Raw genomic sequence first — 24,378 nt, 5'->3', positions numbered from 1 at the left:
AAGGTTTTATTATGAGATATTTGGAGCTAAAAAAAATGCAATACCTGGTAGGTAACCATCTGGCTATAAGCTTCCACAAACTTGGCCAGGCTAGACCTCAGATGGCAGACACACCTGAAGCCCTCTCCACCTTGACAGGACCTGCCAGAACTATTCTCTGTTGGCATAACTTTCAAGAAATCATAGTGATTGCACAGTTATGAGGCATTAGAAAAGGATTTGAATAAAGGAATCAATAATGGCAATGCAATAATTCTTTAAGTATGACCACAACTGAGAACAGGAAGATGCCAGGCTACAGACTATAATGCCAGTCTTGTTCATAAAATATATTTATTATGGATACTGAGTGAGGCATGGTTGTCAGTATTCGTGGTAAAGGAACTGATATCTATATATAAGTATGTGTCTGTTTGTGTATATATACATATACACACATACATATATATATACACACACACGTACACACTTTAGAAAGTTGCTTTTACATTGATAAGAAGGCCATATTTCACTTATAATCATACACATTATTCCAGCAAAAGACATTTTTTTCCTTTTCTTAGTTACATGATCATCATAATAAATTACAAACAAAAATCTCTTTCATATCAAAGGAGAAAAGAAAAAAGACAAAGTCAGCATTCTAGGAAGCTCAGACAATTTAGTTCCCTGGGGGTAGCTCTCATTCACAAGGCTTTTCCTCCTTCCCCACTCTCTCATATATGCACTGCCCTCCCTTTCAACTTATCCTTTCTCTTCTCCTGACCCACCCACAAAACATTATATTTCAACCTTGAGCTTTAACAGGTCAGATTTCTGATGTAATAAGACAACCAGACTTGGCTTTTTCAAGTGTCTGCTGATTGAGTTGTGATGTTTGTTGCTGTTGAATTGGCTCTTCCAGTTCTTCTCCTTAGTGGTCTGCCCTTTAAGTAGGCTTTGTATTGTTGGGGGAAAAAATGCTCCACTGCTGGAATTAAAGTTGTCAGGCTTTTGCTTGCTTTGGAAGTCAGCTTTATCCTCCTTTTTCAAGCACGTTCTGCAGATAAATCAAAAGGAAAAGTTTCAACACTAGCAAGGAATTAAAAAGTTAACAGCAACATTTCACGCTATGCCATCAGCTTTCGTAATGCTCACTTCCAAATATATAACTGTTAAGACATGAGGCTTTCCTGGTTCAGGCAAGCATCATAAAATTCTGGAGCAAAGATGCCCCCTTTGAAACATAATTGTATAAACCTGATTTTTAATAAGCAAGGGCCACAGGATGATGAAGAATCCCTGGGTTCTTTGATACAAACCACTCCCAGAAATTGTAGCTTGCTGTTAGAAGAACAGAAATGCTAAAATGCTCAGTAATGGCTAAATGAGCTCAATTCCAAGAGGTATACCTAACCCAGGACTGACTTCTTAAGTGACTTCCCCACTTAAGTGGGAAATAGCAGATATAAAAAAAGGATTTCTTGATCACCAGGCAGATAAAGCAACAGATGAATAAATATCAAAAGATGAATAAGAATAAGTGGGATAGGTAGCAAATGTTATAGCAGAAACGCTGGAATTTGGAAATATTTTCTAGAAGGGAATATTATACAACACAAAAAAGAATATGGCCAAGAACTGACTCTTGAGGGAAACCCCCAGGTAGCATTCAGAAAGAAGAAAAAGATCGAATGAAGGCAAGCAAAAAAAAGAACCTTCTAAGGAATAGGAGTACCAAGATTACATAATGGCATGGAAACAAAGAGAAATTATCCTGAGATACTATGATGATATGTTTTTCAGATTCTTTGGTTTCAGAAAACCAGAAAGGTAAGGAAAATAAAAGCAAATATTAATTTAATCAAATAGGAAGTTAATTAGAAAGGTTTTAGACATTCTATGGAAAAAAGGAAATTTCATAATAATGTTAGAATAGTTGTCTCCTTAAAGATATTGGGGCTACCCCCACGGGGAAAGAACTTTTGATCTCTTTGGGAGGTAAACTTTATATATAAATTTAAAGACACTCACTAATTGCCACAAAAGAAAATCCAGCGCATGCAGAACCATACTGGACTTCTCTTAGGCCATTTAATTCCTAGACTGTTGACAATCCCATGACCTGAATCCTAATAACAGCACTGCAATGAGGACTCAATGTATATGTGTGTTATTTGTAGTAATTCATATCTATAACCAACTGAAGTCAAAAATGTATATTTGTACCTTCCCTTAATTCCTTTGTCAAGTGCTACATTTTGTTGCTATGTAAGCAAGGGTACTAATTTAAAAAGGATACAAAATTTTAAAACTTTTGCAAAAGAATCTGTTTTTCAACCACCCATCCTCTCCCAGGAGCCCTAATGAACCAAAACCAAATCTAGGTATTTCTTCTCCTTTTTTCCCCCTGTCAAGTGCAAAGAACAATCCCTTGGAAGGTTGAATAGTTTGAGAATCAGGAGAAGAGTGCTTACTAAGTAAGACACACTTAGTGGTATTTACTCATACACATACAATATATGAAGACTATAAAACAAAGTCAGGGAAACAGACTGTTTTAATAATCTCTTAAACTCACTTACATAATATTCTAGTGCATGTATTACAATTCTAATCTCCCAAGATACAGTAGCAGCTAAGCTGTATAAAACTTTGCTCCTTAAAAATAAAAAGAATGGAATAGCTTCAGGGCTAGTTTATCAACAGGTTCTCAAACTGGGCTCATTTGCCACCAAAAGGTGGCAGAAGCAAGACAAAGCTGTCTTCTTTACTGTCAAAGACACCACAATAAAATGTCAGGTTGAATTAAAGGAGACAAATTACTTTGTAAAATATTTCAAAGTATTAATATTAAAGCCATACAATAAAAAACCTTTTGCAACCTTGGCACAAAAACTTTAGGCTTTCAATATTTCTCAGGGCTGACTAAGGCTATTTTCACAATGAGCTTACCTTAAGAGTCTCTTCGTACCACCACTGTATAGTTTCTTTAAGTAGCTGCTGTTGGACTGAATTTTAACACTGCATAAATTTAACACTGCATAAATTAACATAGCAATCCCCAAAGAATGAGTGGAAAAGCTTTGCAAGTTATAAAAAATTGCCTCCTTCATTTAGAGAACTGTGAATACTTAATCTTATTGTGGGGAAAGAAATTCCTTGCAAGAGCTCATCATTTTGGCCTCCCGAAACTCCCTTTCTAAACAGCTCAGGGAATCACTCAATACCAAAAAAAGAAGAGTTTGGGCTACATATTTCCTATTTCTTCTTACCCTCCTTATTCTATTCCTCCCTTCTACCCCCCTTTCTGGTTCCCTCTACCATGGAAAGACTGGCAGCTCTGATTGTAAGACAAGAACAGTGCCCCTGGAGATAGAAAATTGTGTGTCATTTCCCTTTATTAAAATGATCTGAACAGTTTCTCTCAAATATTTTTGCTACATAATAATCTATTCTACTGATTTTTGAATTATAGCTTTCTCAGTTGGGTTGAATCACTACACTGTCAGTTGCTTGGCTGTCTCAATCTATTTAAAAGAAATTATAGCAAGTTTGTGTTGCCAAATCACCATCAAGGGGAAAGTAAAGTTGTTGCTTTTTTGGGGGGAACAGGAATTTATTTTTTGGTGATGCTGCTAACTTTCCTCTAACAAACTTGACATAATTTTTAGCCCCAAAGAACTAACAGAATTGACAAATGGCAGACAACATTGCTTCAACACTGTGGGAGGCCTTAAAAAGCAGTTTCTCTTCCTCCCCCCCCCCCCATTAAAGTTCTTGGTCTCTATAGTGCTTTATGTTTTTACTAAAGAAGAGACTGAAAGATTAGAGCCACAAGAAGAAACAGGAAGTCAGAATGAGAAGATTATAAAGGAGATAGAAAGAAAAGGTAATCAATAAACTCAATTTATGAAAAGCTCGAATGCTCGGCTCAGACACAAAAATTGTTTCTTACTACCTGAAAATCTGATTAGTTAACTTACTTTCTTTTCAATCTATCAGTCTGTTCCCCCTGCCCAACAACTATTATACTCTTTGTTTCTTGCTTTGGGAGGAGAACTGAAATTTTTTCATGTCAGGATATTTCATGACTCCAGCTAATGCTGCAGGTCTTAAAAGTTTGGTACCTTCTGTCTCCCTAGGTTCATTAGTTACAGAGTTTAACCACAATAACAGGTAAAACACTGTAACATTGTACACTTCTGAAGGAGGAGCCTGTGAGTAGCAATATTCATCATGAAGACACAAAAAATGTACTTCAATGGCAATATTTTCTCTAATCAATCAGTCTGTAATGGAGAAAAGATTTACAAGGCAATTATTCTCAGGAAGTGGTTTCTGAAAAGGTTTCCAGGGAATGATCAGTGACAGTAAATAGGTAAATTCAAAAATTTGAATTTGACCTAACTTTAAAAGTTAAAGACAGACTCTTCAAGCTAGGAGATCAGGGGAAAATACTTGTGGCATTGAAGTCTAAGTACAGGTGAGCAATTAACAAATGCTAAGAGATTACGATAAAGAAGCCTCCTTATAAATATAATTTAAAAACATGCTCCAAAAAGTCAACCATCCCTCAATAATGAATTTATAGTATGAAGGCATATATTATGGCCCTGCAATCTAGACACATAATGACTTGTCAACATTTATCTATGGTGTACTTACACAACCCTTGTCCCCCTTCATGTTACCTCCTCCCTTTTAACTCTCAGTGTATTTCATTTTTGTTTGTAGCTGATTGTAAACTAATTCTATATATCATATTAAGGTAAATATTAACATTTCAGTAGATTTGTGATTTCATTAATGTTATTATGCAATGTTAGATTCAAGCCTTTAAGGCTATATGCTAACAAAATATAAATGCTGGCAAGTTTTATAATGTTGAAAAAACTTTAAGAAAAGTCTCAGGACAGTGTGAGCCTGCAGGGGAAAAGATAGTATATAACTCCCAGTGCAGAGGTTCATCACCACTAGGTAATGAGGAACCTCCTGATAATCCTGCTTGTGTTAGCCAAGAAATCTGGGGGCATGATGCTTGGGAGAGGCACCTGCATTTTACAAGGGAGACTATGAATTGGTTTGGATCCCCTGTTGGGCTAAAGGCCTCCAAGAGCCCACAAGGGGTATGTGTGGGAGAGCTGACAAACTTTGGAGCTGCAGGAGAAGGCCCTGGCTTCAAATCAAGAATCAGCCTCTGAAGACTTGTGGGTATCAAGAGGGCCTTTTCGCTTCTCTGGGCCTCAGTCTTTACAAACCCAAGGGGAAGCTACATGAACTTTAGTGTCCTTTCCAAATTCAAAGATCCTATTGTATCACCACTGAGAAGTCACCATAATCTTTTCTTCTCCCCTCCTTCAGGAGAAAACTAAAAAATGAATACTTGGCATCTAGTGGCTTGTAGATATCTGCCCGTGTAACTCAGATATATGACAAAGTAGTAGGAGTCAAAGAAACAAGGGACGTGTTCTAGTGTTGTCTGTGCTACTAACAAACTTTGCCACCTTGGGAAACAGGTCATCTTTTTCACCTGATGAAGTGCTTTTTCAGGAAGCCTAAAGTCTAACACCAGAGTTATCAATACTTAAGCTGACAATATCAGTACTCAAGAGGGGGCCCAGTGAAGTCCTAATCTTTCAAGAATCCAAGTCATAGTGAAGATAAAATACAGGGCCCTAAGAAATTTGGCAGATATTCTGTCTCAGGCAAATTCCTTTATGCATTCTGGTCTCAGTGTCTTTTATTTCAGAAGCTAACAATATCCCGGAGGCTTCATTTAAATACTTAGGAAAAAGCTATAAAATAGTATGTCAAATTTTGCCCTCATTCTGACCCCTCATTCTTTATAACAGTCAGGTTACTTATTTATTATCTCTCTAAAGTGGCTCATTTGTTCTTATCTGCAGTTCCTATCCTAGCCATGCCTTAAAAGTTTTCTGTCCCAGCAGGAGGCAGGGATAACACCTGGTATTCTCAATCAGCTGGCTTGACAGGCTGCCTGACTACTGAACATGCCACTGTGATGTGACATCCTGTACCTGTGTGATAACTTGGTTCTTGACTGCTTGTCTTGTGACCTGGCTTGTGACTGGAAGAAGGTCGGTCTCTTGTATTCATGTGCCTTAGATCTCTTGATCTGGACTTTTCATTTATGCTGAATTCCACTAATATCCATGATTCTGTCATGATATATGACTTTGAATACTCTTGGCATATAAATAATTCTTAGTAGCAAGGAACTGGAAACTAAATGGATGCCCATCAGTTAGAGAATAGCTAAATAAATTATGGTATATGAATGTTATGGAATATTATTATTCTGTAAGAAATGATCAGCAGGATGATTTCAGAGAGGCCTGGAGAGATTTACATGAATTGATGCTGAGTAAAATGAGCAGGATCAGGAGATCATTATATACTTCAACAACAGTACTATATGAGGATGTATTCTGATGGAAGTGGATATCTTCAACAATGAGATGATTCAGGCCAGTTCTAATGTGATGAAGAAAGCCATCTGCACTCAGAGAGAGGACTGTGGGAACTGAGTGTGGTTTATAACAGCATTTTCACTCTCTTTGTTGTTGTTTGCTTGCATTTTATTTTGCTTCTTTTTTTTTTTTTAAACTGGTTTGACTGAATTTTTATAGTGCGGCATAATAATTGTATAAATATGTATGCATATATTGGATTTAACACATTTCTACCATGTTTAATATATACTGGACTACATGCCATTTAGGGTAGGGCATAGGAGAAGGGGGGGGATTGGAACACAAGGTTTTGCAAGGACTAATATTGAAGAATTGTCCATGCATATATTTTGAAAAATAAAAAGCTTAAAAAAAAAAAATCCTTACAACTGAAACTTCAAGTAAGAGTTGGTTGGCAACCTCTATTTTCTTATAGAAGTGTATTAGAACACAAAAAATTTACTACTCTTTTACACTAGTTAACAGGGGGCAGAAAGAGAAAGTTGTTTCTTCCTTTCTCTAGCATGGGAAATCTGTATGAGAAGTAGGATGTAGTAGAAAGACAACTGGTCACAGAATCAGCAAGAGACCTGAGTTCAAGTTCTAGTTCTAAACAACATCAGTAAGTCACTTAATCTTGAGAGCTCCAGGCAACTCCAGAATTTATAAGCTGCAGAGATGACAACCTACAGTGGTAAAGGGAGTTTTCTCTCCAAATGAAATCACAGGTTGAGCCCCTATCTTTATTACTATCTGCAGGAGACATAAAAAGTTATCATTGTCTCCTTTCTTTCTCAAACTGGCCTCATTTCCACATATTGGACTTCCATAGGAATGTCAGTAATACATAAAACCAGGGACTATGATCTTTAAACAACAGGAACAACAACAAAGTGGCCCCCAAATCCGCAATAGTGGTAAACATATTTATGATTTGTCTGCTGAGTAAAGAACTTAGCTATAGTATGGAAGCCAGTCATAAAAAAAATAAAAGATTCTACAACTTGACTGCTACCTCCAACCAAAGAAGAGGAAAATACATATAAGGATACAGAAAAAAACTAGTAGATGTGTGTCTCTTCTGAATATAAGCATAAAGAGAGAAAAACCACCTTAATATAGACTACACATAACACACCCTAAGAATCTAAGCTCTTTTTTTTTTTTTTTCTTTTTAATCTTGTAGCTATTGGTAGCAACTGATAAAAATGGTCCAGAATCAGAACTGTTAGCAGTAGTACAAGGCAAACAGGAAGAGAAATATGCTTGCTGGCCCACACCACCATCTTGAGGATCTTATTGCTATGGGACCCATTTTCCTCTCAAGAGGCATGGATGGGGGGAAGCGGGAGAAAATTCACAGATTAACTCCTCTTGGCTCAATTTTATCCAAAGCAGTTGTTTGTGTCATGTTTCATCCCAACAACTGTATTTGCTCTGGGTGAAAAAAATCCCTAAATTAATTACCCCTCTGAACAGAATACCTAGAATTTTTTTTTTTTCAACAAATTACCTATACTTTATGTGATTAATAGGAAAATAGGCAGAAAGTAGAAGTATCTTGAATTAGAGAAGGCAATATGAACTTGGGTTAATACTATTTCAACTTTTTCTAGTTTAATTTCTAATAAGAATGGATTCTATTTCACTCTATAAAAGGAAAATGTTGGCCACCACCAGTGTAACCCTGGAAAAGTGATTTGTGACTCAATTCTCACATCTATAAAAAGGAGGCAGCTGGATCAGAGGATCTCAAAAACTGTTTCTCAATGATATGACAACTAAAGGAATAAGAAAAATAGAGGTCATGTGTATGTGTCTGTGACAGAATGGGGAATGGCAAAAAGAAAAAAAAATTGATCATGGTAGCTCTAAGAAAACTATAAAGTTGATGGCTAAAGAATTAATGTAGATTATATGTTCCGGTATATATAAATAAATGTTCACATTCATTTCTTAATGATGTATCATTTTTAGTTAGCCTGTAGTTTTTAGTCCTAGAGATAATTATCTTTAAAAATCCTTTTACTCTTATAATGATCACTCAGAATTAACACGCCAGAAAGAATAATCTAAATTTCCCATGACAACCCATGAGGAATTGTTTAAAGATGGTTCAGGAAAAGATAAATGTGAATAACTGGATGAAAGAGAACAAAAGAAAAACTAAGACTCAAGAATATCCAGAAATTTTCCAATCAGTAAAATCTATTAGGACTATAGGAAAGTGCCTCAAGGGAACCAGTAAAAGCCTAATCATGAGAGTCATTTAACCATGGAATGGATTTAGCAATTGAGATTATCCTATGGGGAATGCTCTTACAATGGTAGAGAAATGGACAAGACAACTAATGGCTTGTTTTCATGTTTTGGTTGTTGTTTCACTGTTGAGTATTGTCCAGTATATGCTCTGGCTTTCATAGGAAATAAAAGAGGGATAGTTTGCCCCATGAGGAACTGCCTTAGGAAACAAGGGTGACTATTATACTACTAAATCCTTTTCCAACAAGAAGGGCCAAAGGGTTGAGGTCACAAGGTTGAAATCTAACTTCCAGGAATGACTGTGTCTTCACAAAAAGGAAAACTGAAAACATTAGGTAATTAATTCTATTATGGAAAGAGAAACCATTAATGAAACATTTCTTACATCAGACAAGTCATTTTAGTATAGCCATAAAATGATGCCTTCCTGGGTTGTCATCTTTGATAAAGTGCTTTGTTCTCATTCTCTCTTATAACTCATTTCTCAGCTATCCTTCTCATCACTATTTTGCTTGCCCTCAATTCTGTGTGCTTACTGTTTTAACCATTGTACCCCATTCCCATTTTCTTGCTTCTTTCCACAAAAATTTAGATTAGTAATTAACAAAGAACTACTTTGAAGAAAACCAATCACTTGGTGCTCCTTTTCATTTAAAATCAAATTCTATGAGTTATTGTGTTCAATATTTGGTCACAAATGGCCAGTTGTGAGTTTACACCTGGTTGCTAAGCCTTAATTCTCTACTCTAAATGTGATCATTTCAGTAGTACCTATTCAAAAGGACAAAAACTTTATGGGCAGTAGGTATATATATCCCTTTGATTAATTTATAGTAAAAGCATATATTCTACCCAATGTATATGCCATATAAGCAATAGAAGTCATTTAAAAATACTAACAGAAGGTAATAAAAATTACACTTCCAAGAGATTTCCATAAAGTCATGGTTCTTTTTCTTGTCATTGATAACAACTATAAGTCTTCGGCTGACAACTTTGTCTGAATATAGTCTAAATAAAGCTATAATTCTATGTGAGACTTCAATCAACATGGACCAGGTCGTTTTGTTTGGTTCCATAACCTTAGATTCCATCTTCACAAACCCTATCGTATAAATGAAGAGTGTTTGTCATTTGGAAGATGCAGAGACTATAGATGGCTTAGAACAATCCAAAACACATATAAAGATAACAAGCAAAAACCATCCCATACAAAAAAGCACCATGAACTAAAAGTGGCAAGGCCAAAGTGAAAGTCAGTGTAATATAAGTATTACAAAAACCAATTAATTCATCACCAAACATTCTTTAATACTTGTGTCAGATACTGTGTTAAGTCCTAGGAAACAAACAAACAAAAAAAGAAGAGGTAATAATAATCCACCATCCTCTAAAAAATTACATTCTAGTAGGAAAGAAAAGATGTACATAAATAGATGTGTGTATGTATGTGTGTGTGTGTGTGTGTGTGTGTGTGTGTGTAAATAAGACTACAGTTGACAGAAAAGAATCTAAAAGAAGAAGGCACTAACTTTTAAGGGAACCAGAAAGATCTCATACAGAAAATGTGGCATTTGAGCTTAGTCTTAAAGGGAGTGAAAGATCTGAAGTAGTAGATGTGAAGTGGGAGAACATTTCAGGCTTGAGAGACAGTGCAAAAGCACAGAGACAGGAAAAGAAATATATAACCAAGTAGGTTAGTATGGCTTAACTATGGAATGCAAGGAGAGGAAAAAACCTATAAAATTACAAAGACTTGAATGGGCCAGGTTTTAAATGCTAAAGAAAGGAATTCACATTTGATCCCTCTAGAGGAAAGAAGGAATCACTGGAATTTAGGGAGAAGAGTTGGTATTATCAGACCTTTGTATCTTAGGAAAAATAATTTGGCAGTAGGGAGAGATTCAAGGACCAGAGATTAAAATTAATTTGTTTTACCTAATCTTACAGATGTTTGAGCAAGAGGTGATCAGGAGGCTAGGGAGGTAATGTAAATGGAGAGAAGGGAGATATATATATATATATATATATATATATATATATATATATATATATATATATATATATGTAATATATATATATATATGTAACACTGTGGAGATAATAAGATTTGGTAACTGATTAGATACAGGGGGTGAGTGATAGTGAAATGCCCAAGTTAAAAACCTGGAAGAACATAGAGAAGGTTTAAAAGAGGGGAAGGTTTTAAGAAAAAAAGAGTTCTTTTGGCTCATGTTGTTTCCAAGATGATTTTGTACACCATTCAAGATCCTCCTGGTAATAACAATGTCCTTACCAGCCTGATTCCAGCCAACCCCTGGAAAACATTATCCAGGGATTCAACCTCTGTAGATATGCCACTTGACAACTGCTGCTTCAGGAGCTGCAGCTGCTGCCTTTTCTCTCTAACCAGATGATGAAAAACCAACAGAGTTCTTGCCAACAAATCTTTGGAGTTACAAATGTAATCTCAGAAATGAATATGGTTTTATGAGTGGAAATAATATCAAGGAAGAGGTTTTAACATCTGTTTTTACCTCTGTAGCCTAGGAACTATTAGGCCTTTCCATCAATTTGCAGTGGAAACCTCTTAAATGTGCTTTATCCCTCTGTTAAGAGAGTGAATTCCTTTAGATCTCAGATTACTTTGTTTTTCTTTTTCATTCCCAGAACTTTTTACAGTGCTTTACTCATAATAATCACCTAATAAATCTTCTTTCTTCCACTTGGAAGAAATTAAGAACAACCTAAATTGGAGAAAACAAATGTACTAGAGAATATCACTTTACTGCTATAGAAGATTTCATGAGAATATGATTCCCTCCCTTTTTTTCTTCCTTTCATATCTAGATCTGTGAGTCATTTGAATAAAGATAATAACTGAACCTATGGGAGATGATGATATGAACAAATGAAAGAGTATAAAAAGAAAAGACCAGAAGGCCTGGAACAGAGGCTTGGAAGCACCTACAGTCAAATGGGCACTGTATGGATGATGAAGATCGATCCAGCAAGAGACTAGAAATAAGTAGTACAAATAATAGGAGAACCAAGGGTGAATAGAGTCATGAAAACCTAAACGACTGTACTCCAGAGGAGCAGGTAGTCAATAATGTCAGGTGCTGTAAAGAAGTCAAGAAGAGTAAGTTTTGAGAAAAAGCCACTAACTTGGCAATTAATAGATGACTGATAACTGCAGAGAATACTTTTGGTTATCAGAGGAACATGGAGGCCAGTGTTTTAAAAGAGACTGAGGATAGGAAGTGAAGATACTAAAGATGGGGAGAGAGGGGTGGTTTCTGTGGAAGAACAAGAGAGTAGAAAGAGACAAGAACAGCTGCTCTGGTAAGAGGGAAAGGAAATTCATCTGGAAGGAGCAGAAGCCTTGCTTCATTTATAGTCTGGGTAGATTAGACAGCTTAAATGTATTATAAACCCAGTCATCATGAACCTGTGACTTTTTTCCAGCTCCTTCCAGCAGCAGTGTTGAGTAGGAATGAAGGAGGTAGATGGAGGGGGAATTCCAGGGTTAGGGTTTAGTGAGGCATGAACAGTGAAAGGACAAAGGAGCAAGAGATTTCATAGCATACAGTAGGGTAGAATTGAAGTGATTCACCCAGGACTTGAGACTGTGAAGTCTGGAGATTGTGCTAGAGAGCTGGGAGATGGACTGAAAAAAATATGGAGGAGTAGAAAGACTGGAGATTCTGGTAAAGAATAGTTTCAGGATTGGTAAAGTCTTGGGAAAGATGGAATAACAAAAGTTTATGATTGGATAAAATAAGAACTTCAAAGTAATTCTAAAAACTACGAAGCATTTATCGATATTAACATTTTTCTTTAAGTTATTATGTTAAAATTGCATTAGTGGACACAAGCACATATATTTTACATATTGGAATTGGAACAAAATTTTCCATGGCCAGTTTTTCCAAAGACTCTTGTATCCACAATATGGCACTAATATCAAATTAGAAAGGCCTTCATTACTCAATTCACAGGCCCCAAATGCTTGAGTTTGTATTTTTATAGTAGGCTGATTTTACCAAAGGCTTATCAGAATATATTTCCAAGAAATAAAATATCTAGCCTTCATATTGATGATGCTTCCACTAAAGATCTTTTAATAAAAGAATTCCTCATATACTGTTAAAGACAATACAAGTGCTACTATAAACAAGAGAAAGAAATGGGCATTAAGTGAGAACTTTAAAAGCACAGTCGTTCTTAAAAAAAAAAAAAAAAAAAAAAATCCTGATCATATCCCTTTCCCCCTCTCCACTACTCAACTATCCAACCAGACCTTCCAAATCCTCTTATCAAATATATAAAGAGAGAGTTAGAAATGCATACTAAGTGACATTATTATAACCCCTGGCAAATCAGACTATGGAAGGACATACTGTATAGGTCAACTGCTTTATGTTTATATTAGAAGATCAGCTATTATGACCTTTTCATCTGATAAACACTGAGAATTCCTACATATAACTTTAATAGCTAAGTGTAATCAAATCTAACTAAATCAATTACATGGTAGGCAATTATATTAATTCATTAAGATAGGTGATTTATTCCCAGTTTTATTAATGTTGCTAAAATACCTAAATTAGAGGAAACATGTACTAGTGAGTATCAGTTGATTGCTATATGAAGACTTAATGAGAGAATATGGCTTAAGATACATTTAAAAGTATTTTAAGCCCTCCTTCTATCATATATTTAGATCTTACACTTTTATGAACCTCTTAACTCTGAATGCCATGCAGTAATAGATATCAATACTAGTGAGTCCTGGATGATGTTCCAAAAGCACATATTAATTGACTCATTCAACAAATATTTATTAAGTGTTACATGTGTTGATACTGTACGAGGATGTATGCTGATGGAAGTGGATTTCTTCAACATAGAGAAGAGCTAATCCAATTCCAATTGATTAATGATGGACAGAACCAGCTACATCCAGAAAAGGAACACTGGGAAATGAATGTAAACTGTTATTTTTACCTTCTGAATCCAATTCTTCCTGTGCAACAAAAAATTCGGTTCTACACACATATATTGTATCTAGAATATACTGTAATATATTTAACATATATAAGACTGCTTGCCATCTGGGGGAGGGGGTTGGGGGAGGAAGGGAAAAAATCTGAATAGAAGTAAGTGCAAGGGATAATGTTGTAAAAAATTACCCATACCCATGTCAAAAAAAATGTTATAATTATAAAATAAAATAAAAATTAAAAAAAAAAAAAGTATTACATGTGCAAAGTACTACTCGAATATGCTAAGAATACATTTCTACCACAATTCATTAGAAGAGGGGAATGATAGCTGCATAGCACACAAACATGTCAAAAAACAAAACTGTAGGCTGAAACCCTTTATATGAAAAGCAGAGAGATCTAAATAGAGAGATGTGGATGGAACCTTATGACAATCTAAAATACATTTTCCATCCTAATTTTTGTAATGTCCAAACTGGCTAAGTTTGCAACCCACCTGTTTGGCATGATTGACACAGTACTGGTATTGATTGGCCAGAGCAGAACAGCTGAGTGTTTGCTGAGGGTTTTCTCGATAACATTGAAGAATTTTAGCTTGCAGATCAGCACAGATTGGATGAGTCTCATAGCGTCTGAAAAAGAATAATTCATAATTCAAAAGATAAAAATTAAAAGGTATAATTTTTTAATTAAATTAAAGTGAGTAGGTGAATGTTTTAAAGTTAGAAAGATACAATTCTATCTTCAGAGAAAAAGGGTTATTTAAATTAATGATATTTCTCATAGATCAAAGTGGAGACAAGTTAGATAATTTCCATTAAATAAACCCTAGTAATTAACTCCACACAAGACACTTTCACTTACACCTTGGATAAGTCACTTATTATAATCTTGCTGGATTTAGTTTTTTTTAATCTGAAAAATAAAGGGGTTGAAATTGAAATCCTTTAAAGCCCCTTTTAGCTTTAGATCCATGATCTAATGACTGAATTTACATAGTAAATAAAGGAGTCCACTTATTCTTAGTTATTTTGTATATACTACTGACATACTAACTTCTGCAATCACAGGAACGGGAAAAATGTCAAGCTTAGACCAACCATCACAAATTCTCTTTGATAAATATAATTTTTATTTGACTCGTACAAACTTGTCTTGAGTATACAAACTGCATTTTAACACAGAACAACCCTAACATTCTAACAATTTACAATCTCCACCTAGTATATAAAGGAAACACACATACACAATTGCAAAATAAATTAAGTAAATTAAAATGTGGTGTGTAAACTAGAGCCATACTTCCATGAGTAAAGTGATGAAAGAAGGTTATAGGGACTCACTCTATCCCCACTATTTAGTATAGCTGCATGTAGTGTGGTGTGGTGTGGTGTGGTGTAGTGTAGTGTAGTGTAGTATAATATAATACAGTAGACATGAAACTTGAATTGAGTGTGTCCACAGACACACATGTACACATTATGTCACACATAGCGTATGCATTTATATTACTTTCAAATTAACTTTTGTTCTATATATAGAAAACTTTTAAAAAAAATTTTAGTCTTCTAGAATCTAAAATTGGTTTCTCCAAACATAATTTCTGAATAGCATTATTTCCAATTTAATGGGTTAAAAAAAAAAAAAAAACCCTAGAGAACATAGAGAGAAAAAAAAAAATTTCTCATCAACAAGGAAATCCTTAGGCAATAATTTTTATCCCCAATTACTTTTACTCAATCCACTAGGCTATTATACATTTTCCTAGAGTACAAAAGCGAAATGAAAACTACACTACTGTTTCTTAAGGGAATTCATTCCATGACACTTTCTAAAGACATTAGATATATAGTTAGAACTGGGGAAATTTCTAAAATTTTATGCAATGTTACCAATACTGCTGTCATTCAGAGTTGTCAATTACTTAAAAATGAATTTAAATCTAATTCATGGAATTTACTTTGAAATTTCAAAGTTCAAATATCTGTGACTTTTTCTGGACATGGATTTTTCTAATCCCCTATCAAGAACATCAGCATTTAAAAGAAGTCAGCTTTGCTTTAAATACTGAAATATTAAGCATGATAATATTAAAGCCAATTTTTCATTAATAAGTCAGAATTGTATGGGATATTTTTTCATTTTTTGAAGTGCTTTCCTCATAATAATCTTGTGAGGTGGTAGAACGAGTATTATCTCATAGCAATCCTGTGAGGTGGTGCATGAGTATTACTATCTCCTTTTGAGTTATCTTCCTCCTGTTTCCTGCCTTTTCTTTTTTTAAAAAATAGATACGGCAACTGAAGTGATAGGTAGGATAGAACTAATGGCATAATATTCTGCAGAGGAAATCAGTCAAAAGGCACAGGAATGCCCTAGAATGAAATTCTAATGACATAAGTGGAAATTATTCTGAGAGAGAAGAAAGGGAAGAGCCACTTAAAGAGACCATAGTCAATTCAGGTTTTTCTTTAAGGGCATGTGTGGAGGATGAAAGCAAGGTCAGATAATTGCATAGATAGAGTCTTGCATAGAGTCTGATAAAAATAATACCAAATAATACTAAGGGTTTGCATTGAGTTGAACCTAAATACTAACATCCACAAAAAGGACTTTCAGAAAGGACTTGCTATTCTGGACCAAAAAAAGAGCCAAAGTAGTAAATAAAATGGCTGCTTGGAGATAGGAAGGTAGTGACAATGGCTCAAGATGAGAATGCTGAACGACCAAACTCTTATTTTGCTCTTTTTTTTGTCTTTGGATTGGGAGGGATAGACCAAAAGAGATAACAAAACTGAAGACAAATGAGGAGGGGGGACAGAGCACCTATTTCTCACTGTATGCTAGAAACCAAAGTTAAATGAACTACGCTTATGGTACTGAGAAAACTTGCAGACGTGGTTGCCAAACTGTTTTTGCTACCTTTATAAGATCTTGGAGAAGCAAGATATATTGCAAGACTGGTAAAGGGTAAACATAGTGATTTTCAAAAAAGAAATCAAAGTCATGTTCTGTGAAATGTATGACTAAGTTTGATTTCTTTGTATTCCTAACAAAATTCTAGAACATATTATTAACGGATGGATTTTGAGCATTTGTAAAGGGAAATTGAGATAACCCAAGCATACTTCAGAGTTTAACAAAAAGCATTTTACAAAACTTCTCATATTTTGCAGGATGGAAAGCTAGATAATAATACAACTGGGTGGATTTTGAATAGCTAGAAAGAACAAATATAAAAATGGGTTTGTAGATCATTTGTCAACTTGAGAAAGGCATCTTGTGTGTAACCCAAGCCATCTTTCCAGAGCCTTCTCCCATTCAACTTTTCATCAATGGTTTGGATAAGAGCATAGAATGTATTCTTGTCAAATTTTCAATTATAGGAGGGTTTATGAGATTTTTAGACAAGATAATCAGACATTATTTTAATAATTTTAATAATACCTCAACACACTAGGATAATAGATTAAAAGTGAACTTTTATTAGAATTTTAAAAATTTGAGGTTAATGTAAATTCCTATACTGCAATTCAAAAAACCGTAATTTCACAAGCATTAAGATAGGAGAGATATGGCTGGGAAACCATTTCTAAGAAAAGGATCTGGATCCAGTTAATGGACTACAAGTAATTTCAACATGAATCAACAACGCAGTAAGACCACCAAAAACACAAATATGATTTTAGGCTACATCTAGACTAGCACAGTATCCAGAATAGCATTAGTTCTAATTTCAAATGTGTTAAAATGCACTTTTATTATCCAAGTCATTAATGCTTCTCTTTTAGGTCTCTTGACTTTCTGTTTGTTGGTAACTTATATTCTAAATATTTACACATACCCTTGTCTCTTTATATCCCACAATCTGGTATTGATGACTGGAAGTGGGGATGGGGGTAAGGCACAAAGGGTGGAAATGAACATAAATGTCCCTCAGTGGCTGGAGCACACTCTGGACATCTGTGTGGCTTAGTGTGTGAGGGAAAGGTTCTGCTTTAGTATTGATCTGGGATGCCGGTTATGACAGCATAATGCACTGTTTTCACTTTGAGAAAATGCTAAATGAGATTACAGACTAACATTAGAAGGCTGTAAAACAGATGTCATGGCATCTTCCATTCAAGAAAGAGTTTCAAAGAAACTTCCAATATGCATTATGGTAAATTGTCTGTATCGTCAACAATTGAGTTTTATTGAATGCTTTCATTCTTGCTGATGTATAAAGCTACTACTAGAGAAAAATCATAATAGGGAGAGTATGAAGACACCTTGGAAAGAAAATTAAATCTCTGCTTCAAGGAACACTTTAAAAAGGTAGTTTCTTTTTAGGTTAAAAAAGATTTGACATTAGTAAAGCTTAAAAAATGACAACTATAAGAGAAAAAGAGATGAAATTCAAATTTAGAGAAATTAGCTGCATTATATAGAAGGTCAGCAGAAAAAATTGTGTAGAAAATGTAATATTAAACAAAAAGGAATTGGTGCTTGATGTAACCAATTAACTTTCTGGGCCTCAATTTCTTCATTTAAAAAAATGAAAAAGAGTTCAGTGGTTTTGAATCTTTTTTGTTTTGTTCTGAAGTCATGTATCCTGCTGTTGGCAATAAGATGACGTCTATGGAGCTTTTCTGAGAATAATAGTTTTTAAACACATGATTTACAGAGGAATTAAATTATGTTCAACTGTGTGAAATATAATCATAATATTAGGTTTGTAATATATAAAATAAATCACACATGTTTGCACATGTCAATTCATGTATATCTTTAAAAACAATTTCATGGAAAGATCAGATTAGGAAAATCTGGACCAGATGATTTTTAAAAATTTCTATTTTACAACCAACATAAAAGAATAGAATATTATCCAAAATATCATTCTAAATTGCTAGAGGTAAAAATCTATTGAAATAGAGTTAAATAAACTTAATCTATTCTAAGTATATTATGTTACATATGTGTGTATACCTATATATCTCCTCTAATCCCTTCTGTCATCTTTTTCTTTTCTTTTTAAAAATTCAATCCCTTCCCGTACATTCTGGTATTCTACCATTTGACTGTAAATGGCACTCAAAACTCATCTGCTAGAGACTGATGTCTTCTCTGTGTGATGATGCAAGAGACTTCCCAAATGAAGTGCTGAGCCCCAAAAAGGTACAACCATCTAAAATACATTATCAAATAAGAACCTTTATTTAGTAAAAGGTCAATATTGCAAAGTCATTTAAAGAGAAGAGCATATGAGAAATATATATCTCCAAGTATTTTGTTTTAATCTTTTCTCACGACTGCTATATTAAGACATTTGGTCTTCTGATCTCTTGTCTAAAATACTCCTAAAATAAATTTTAAAAACCTCTAATCAGTTGTAGTGTTTATTGCTGCTTAGCTTATGTATTCCTGTAACTTTTATCTTAGAAAAGTTTTTGGAGTTTATTTGAGCATTGCATTTTGAGGAAACTACTTACCTATCTTTTTAGTACAGCTAACATAAATGGTAAGCAGTAAGAATAACAGTGAATTTGGAAGGAAAAATTTTTATGCAGATAGCTATTCTTTAACAATTCAGCATTTAGATCTCCAAAGAACATTTAATGTAAATGAGTCAGCAGTTACAATTTCCAAGAGTACCATGTCCCTCCTCTTGAGAACACAAAAACTATTCAAAAGAAGTGTAGGTTCCCTCTCTCCCCCTCTCCCTTTCTCTTCCTCCCCCCTCCTCTCCCTTTCTCTCTCTCCCACCACAATCCTCTTCCTGTATCTGGACCATAGTGAAAAGTTCTGCAGACACTACAATCACATGCAATGGTCATGCTGGAATGGAGAAAACCTAATATCTGAACAATATGGGATTCTTGAGGGTCAGATTTTCTAATACAACTCTAATATATATGAAAATCAGGCATACATACATAGAGGGTCTTGCAGTTATATAGGGTAATCAGATTTTTTTTTTCAAGACAAGGAATTTAATCTTAGTTTTAACTCATCTCTTCAGGAATGTAATTGTTTACTCACTTTATATTTCTAGGACCCTTTCATTAGATTCTAAGTCCAGTGAACAAGGTACAATACGCATTGAAAAAAACTGAAGGATAGTATAATTTTGTTAATGCACTATGCAAATTATTAATTAAAAACATTTACAAATCTGTGCATTAGTATATTGCTTGACTATATAACCATTTTCATTTCCTGTTCTAAAAATATAAATCTTCAAAGTGCAATTGTGAAATTGGATTTTGGTCCACAGAGAAGCATCCTTCTAGAAGTTATTACCAACTTTTAGAATATTTTTAAAAATCCATCACTAAGTTGAATTTGTTTTGTTTCTGGACTTTACATTAATTAAAATTAAATTGTTGGTATTACTGTGAAAAAAGAGTATTGGGATATTAAGATGTCCTCAAATTTGAAGATGACTGAATATAAATTTTTAGTATGTGCATTCATTTCTACTTAGCTACTTTGTATTGTTTATCCTAAAAGAGAGGATAACTATATTGTGAATACATTATTACCTGTTTCAAAATACTGGCTATACTATTTTTAGAACAGGACATAGAAGTGTTGAATGCTTTCTTGTTTTCATCTACATTCTATTGTGGTCACTAATTTCTTTATGACAAATGAAAATGAAAGCTTTTCCAATAAAAGTCAGCTACTAAATCACAAAAGCCAAATTATTATTTTTTTTGTCATTATAATATCAAAATGGAAAGAACCATATTTTCAGAGTAACCCCTAATACAATTCATTGAGTTTCACAGTCAAATGAATCAATCACTTAAGGCTCTTAAACGGTTACCTCCAATGATTTTGACTCTAACGCAGTGGAGTGAAAAAAGCCACCCAAGTGCATATTTAGTATGAAACTCAGTTCTGAGTGAAGGGACAGCAGATTATGAATAATTTTATTCCATAAATCACAGTTCTAGAAAGAATAAGACCAGAAACAACTGTGGTATAATGGAAAGAGCAATGTATTAATCAGAGGACTCAAAAGATTCCAATCAGGCACCTGTTGTTTTCTGGTTGTATCACTTAGGGCTGGTATCTCCTGACAGTTTCCTTCCTTTAAAATGGAGATAAGACTATTCACATTATTTTACTTTATGGGTCAGTATGGTCAAATAAGATAACTTTTGTATAAGTAACAATGAAATGATCTATGCAAAGTGTTTTGTATACAGACCTATATAAATAGCAATTATTTACTTAGGAGAGAAAAACAAAATCACAGGTCAAAATGCCACAAGTGATCAAAAAGCCAGCCCATACATAAGAAAACATTCTTAAATCCTCAGTTTTTAAAAAAGGATATGAAATAAAAGGCTTAAAACCAAAAAAATCCTGTAAAGAATAGTTATATAGTCAAGCAATATACTAATGCACAGATTTGTAAATGTTTTAATGAATAATTTGCATAGCGCATTAACAAAATTATACTATCTTTGTATTCATATATGTTTCCCCTTAAAAGGTATGATGCTTAAAATACAGATATAGGAAGGCATTTATTTTAAAAGTTTTCTAATATAGCTACATTCTCTCTCATATTTCTGAGATGAAAAGAACTATGAAAAATATGAGGAAATGTCAGCAACAAAGAAATTGGAGGAAAATGACAAAAAGCTGTATTTGGGGTTCTGTGCACCCCCCCTCCAAATAATGGATTTACAGGAATCCCAAAAATATTAGTGTTGTTTTAAGCTTAAGAGCTTTAAGCTATTAAATTCTTCATTAAGCTTACAATTGCACTGAGATTTTAGGGATATCCTGAATACAATAGTTCTAAAGTAAATCCAATTCATGTTCTTCATTCCCATTCCCAGTTATGCAGGCCTGATTCTCCTAGAACACATTCCTCATCTCACCAACCAAAAGGGCGCAAACAATTTCCATGATAAGTTCATACAGAATGTTATCTAGGAAGAATTGGTATATTCGGTTCATATACATATACTTAGGAAAAAGGAATTAATCTGCTGTTCCTTCCAAACCCAATAATACAATATTTCTGCAACAAGAAATAATCTGATGTTATTAAGCTAGTAAGTTCAATGTTGGTAAAGAATCATATCCAAAAGGATTCTAGTCATATTGAATGTAGCATCAGTTCACTTTTTACAAAAATCTATATGTTAGTCACTTGATACAGTACAAATATAACAATTTTAATAGATTGGTTTTAATTTTCAATTGGCTACTATCATAGCACTTATATTTCAGATTTCTCATTTTTAATGAGTAATATATATCACAAATTTACAAAAAGTATATTTGGAAGTATGAACTAATATTCACAAAATGGTTTAAAGACAAATAAGTGTGGGTGGTTAATGTTTAATTAGACATACATTAAAATTTATTAACTCAAAATTAACACAAAAATAATTAAGAACTCTGCACAACATTTCTAACTTCATAAAATATCAGAGCAAGTAAAATACAACAAGTAAAATATAGTTCTTTAAATTGAAAGTGAAGTTTTAACTTAAAATATTACACATACAGGATGCTTTACATATAAATAGTTCCTCAAAATTTTATTCAAGTAAATTAAAGCTTAAAAAATACTTAAGTGTCTGGAAAACCAACTCTCATTCAGAAAATAATCATAGCATGTGAAGAAGTACCGTTATCCCTTCAACAAATAAATAGTGGAATGAACAAATGTCCAGAGCCCAAAAGGTCAAAATTTAAAATCCCAATGGATATAAAATCAATATTTGAGGCAAAAACAAGTAATCAGACAAGTCAAAGTATTGTCATTTGAGATATCTCTATAAGGTTTTTAGTACAGGATGGGATAATTTATTAGTGAAAGCATGGCATTTAATCCCATATGACTAGTTGGGTTAACTATTTAACTAGAATGCTTAAAGAATATTCACACTGAACTTAGAATAAGTGAAATTCTAGGAACTTTTTCATAAAATAAATGATGTATATGGATTTTCTCTGTCTCTGCTTTGTTAAAGCAGTTTGAAGTAGATTATTTTTCTTCATTGTTATTTTCATCTCTCCTTATTAAGGCTGATACTTCAGAATGAAGTGAAAAATGGTCTGGAATTGATATGTGTATCTATACATTACCATCTTTGCAATACTAAACTAATCAGCAACAAGTCATAATGAATAAAAACAAAACACAAAAACAAGTAAGGAATGGTTGAAAGTAAATTTTTAAAAACTATTTGTGCCCTCCTGGGGCAAAGGAAAAGACTGTTTTTTAAATACAAGTGACATAAAGTAAAATCTCTAAGAAGCTCTTTAAATAGCTACTTAAAAAGTCAAATTTTCTATCATGCATTGTTCAACCCAGTGAGAATGATCTATTGAAATGGAATCTTATAGCTGTAAGCTGAACAGTGAGGTCCTCACAGTCTATGCAGAATTAGAGTCCAGAAGGCACCTTCATGACAAGATCCTATTTTTAAGTTCTTATTTTTTTTTTTTTTAAGGAGAATTGTCTTTGGGATGAATTTTTCATACTACTTCTTAGTTTAGGGATGATTTACTAGGGTGGGGTGGGAGTGAGGACAAGGGAGGGAGTAGCATAAAGGAGGGTAAGAAGTTTGGTGAAATTCTGTTTGAGTTACTCAAGTGTAAAAATACATTCCAACGCTCCCTCCTCTTTCCCTGTTGTGATCAAATTTCAGAGCATACTTAGATAAGTCAAGAACAGCTTAATTTTTAAAATTTCCAAACTTTCACATACCTCAAGGAAGACTGAGAAATTCTAAAAAATGAGCTTAAGACTAAATTTTAAGCATTTTAAAGCTTGTAGTAAAGCTTGCTATATTACTTTCCCTGATATTCTTTAGACTATTAGAGCTAAGTCTCTAATATCAGAGAGATAAAAGAGCACACTGGTCTCCATTTCTATTTACACCAAATTGGTTGATTTCTGTAATATATTGAGGAAAAAATCATAAAGGTTCCCTTTCTGTATCAAAACAGTGCTAAATACTCTTAAGACAAAGAGGTTAGAGAGCAGAAATGAGCTTCTTTTCTGGGTTCTCCATATTCTCTATGCATTTAAATGAGAAAACATTCAAACCACCAAATATAGCAAAAGTGAAGCTCTTGAGACATGAGCACAGGTCTCCCCCCCTTCTGCAATAAGGCTGAGAGGAGATATAGCTACAGTGTAGGAAGAATGACACTCTATACTGCTGGCACCTGGGTTTAGCATTAGGGTTGAACTGCTTATTCAACAGTAAAATGAAGAACTTGCATTAAACAATTCTTAGTATAATGGTGAGGGTCATATTGAGAATTGTGTAAAGCGCTCTATATCTGTAAGTTATTAGTAGTAGTGCAGACTAAATTAAGATTCATGGATCATAAATTTAAAAGAGGAAGGGACTTAAGGGGTCATGAAACAGAGATCTAGAGAGGTTAAGTGATATACCCAATGCAACATTAGTAAATAGGCAACTAGTTTCTGGCCCTTGTTTTCTTGTTCCAAAACTGACCTTTTTCATTATGCTGGGTTGAGCACTGGACAGAGTCCTTGGGGAAGGCTTCATGGGAGGTTATAGAGACTGTTTATGGTAAGGAGTAAAGACAAGAGCATTTAAAGCCTAAAGCCAAAACGTACAACAGTATCTTTTCACCCTAATTTCATTTATTCTCTA

At 34.0% G+C, this 24,378-nt stretch overlaps 1 protein-coding gene across 2 annotated transcripts in view; it reads right to left on the bottom strand.

Moving 5' to 3' along the window:
- Nucleotides 1–316: 316 nt before the first annotated feature.
- The window catches only part of CHCHD3 (coiled-coil-helix-coiled-coil-helix domain containing 3), a 315,348-nt gene continuing 291,286 nt past the window's right edge, over nt 317–24,378 (bottom strand). For both annotated transcript variants that reach the window (XM_074267891.1, XM_074267890.1), the window contains 2 exons: nt 14,223–14,358; nt 317–1,039 (listed from right to left, as the gene is read on the bottom strand). In XM_074267891.1, coding sequence (XP_074123992.1) covers nt 1,016–1,039; nt 14,223–14,358 — 160 coding nt within the window. In that variant the 3' untranslated portion in view covers nt 317–1,015. The remainder of the gene's footprint in view (nt 1,040–14,222; nt 14,359–24,378) is intronic.

The sequence above is a fragment of the Sminthopsis crassicaudata genome, chromosome 5, assembly GCF_048593235.1.
Source record: "Sminthopsis crassicaudata isolate SCR6 chromosome 5, ASM4859323v1, whole genome shotgun sequence".
Classification (NCBI taxonomy): Eukaryota; Metazoa; Chordata; class Mammalia; order Dasyuromorphia; family Dasyuridae; genus Sminthopsis; species Sminthopsis crassicaudata.
This window is presented reverse-complemented; position numbering and strand designations above follow the sequence as displayed.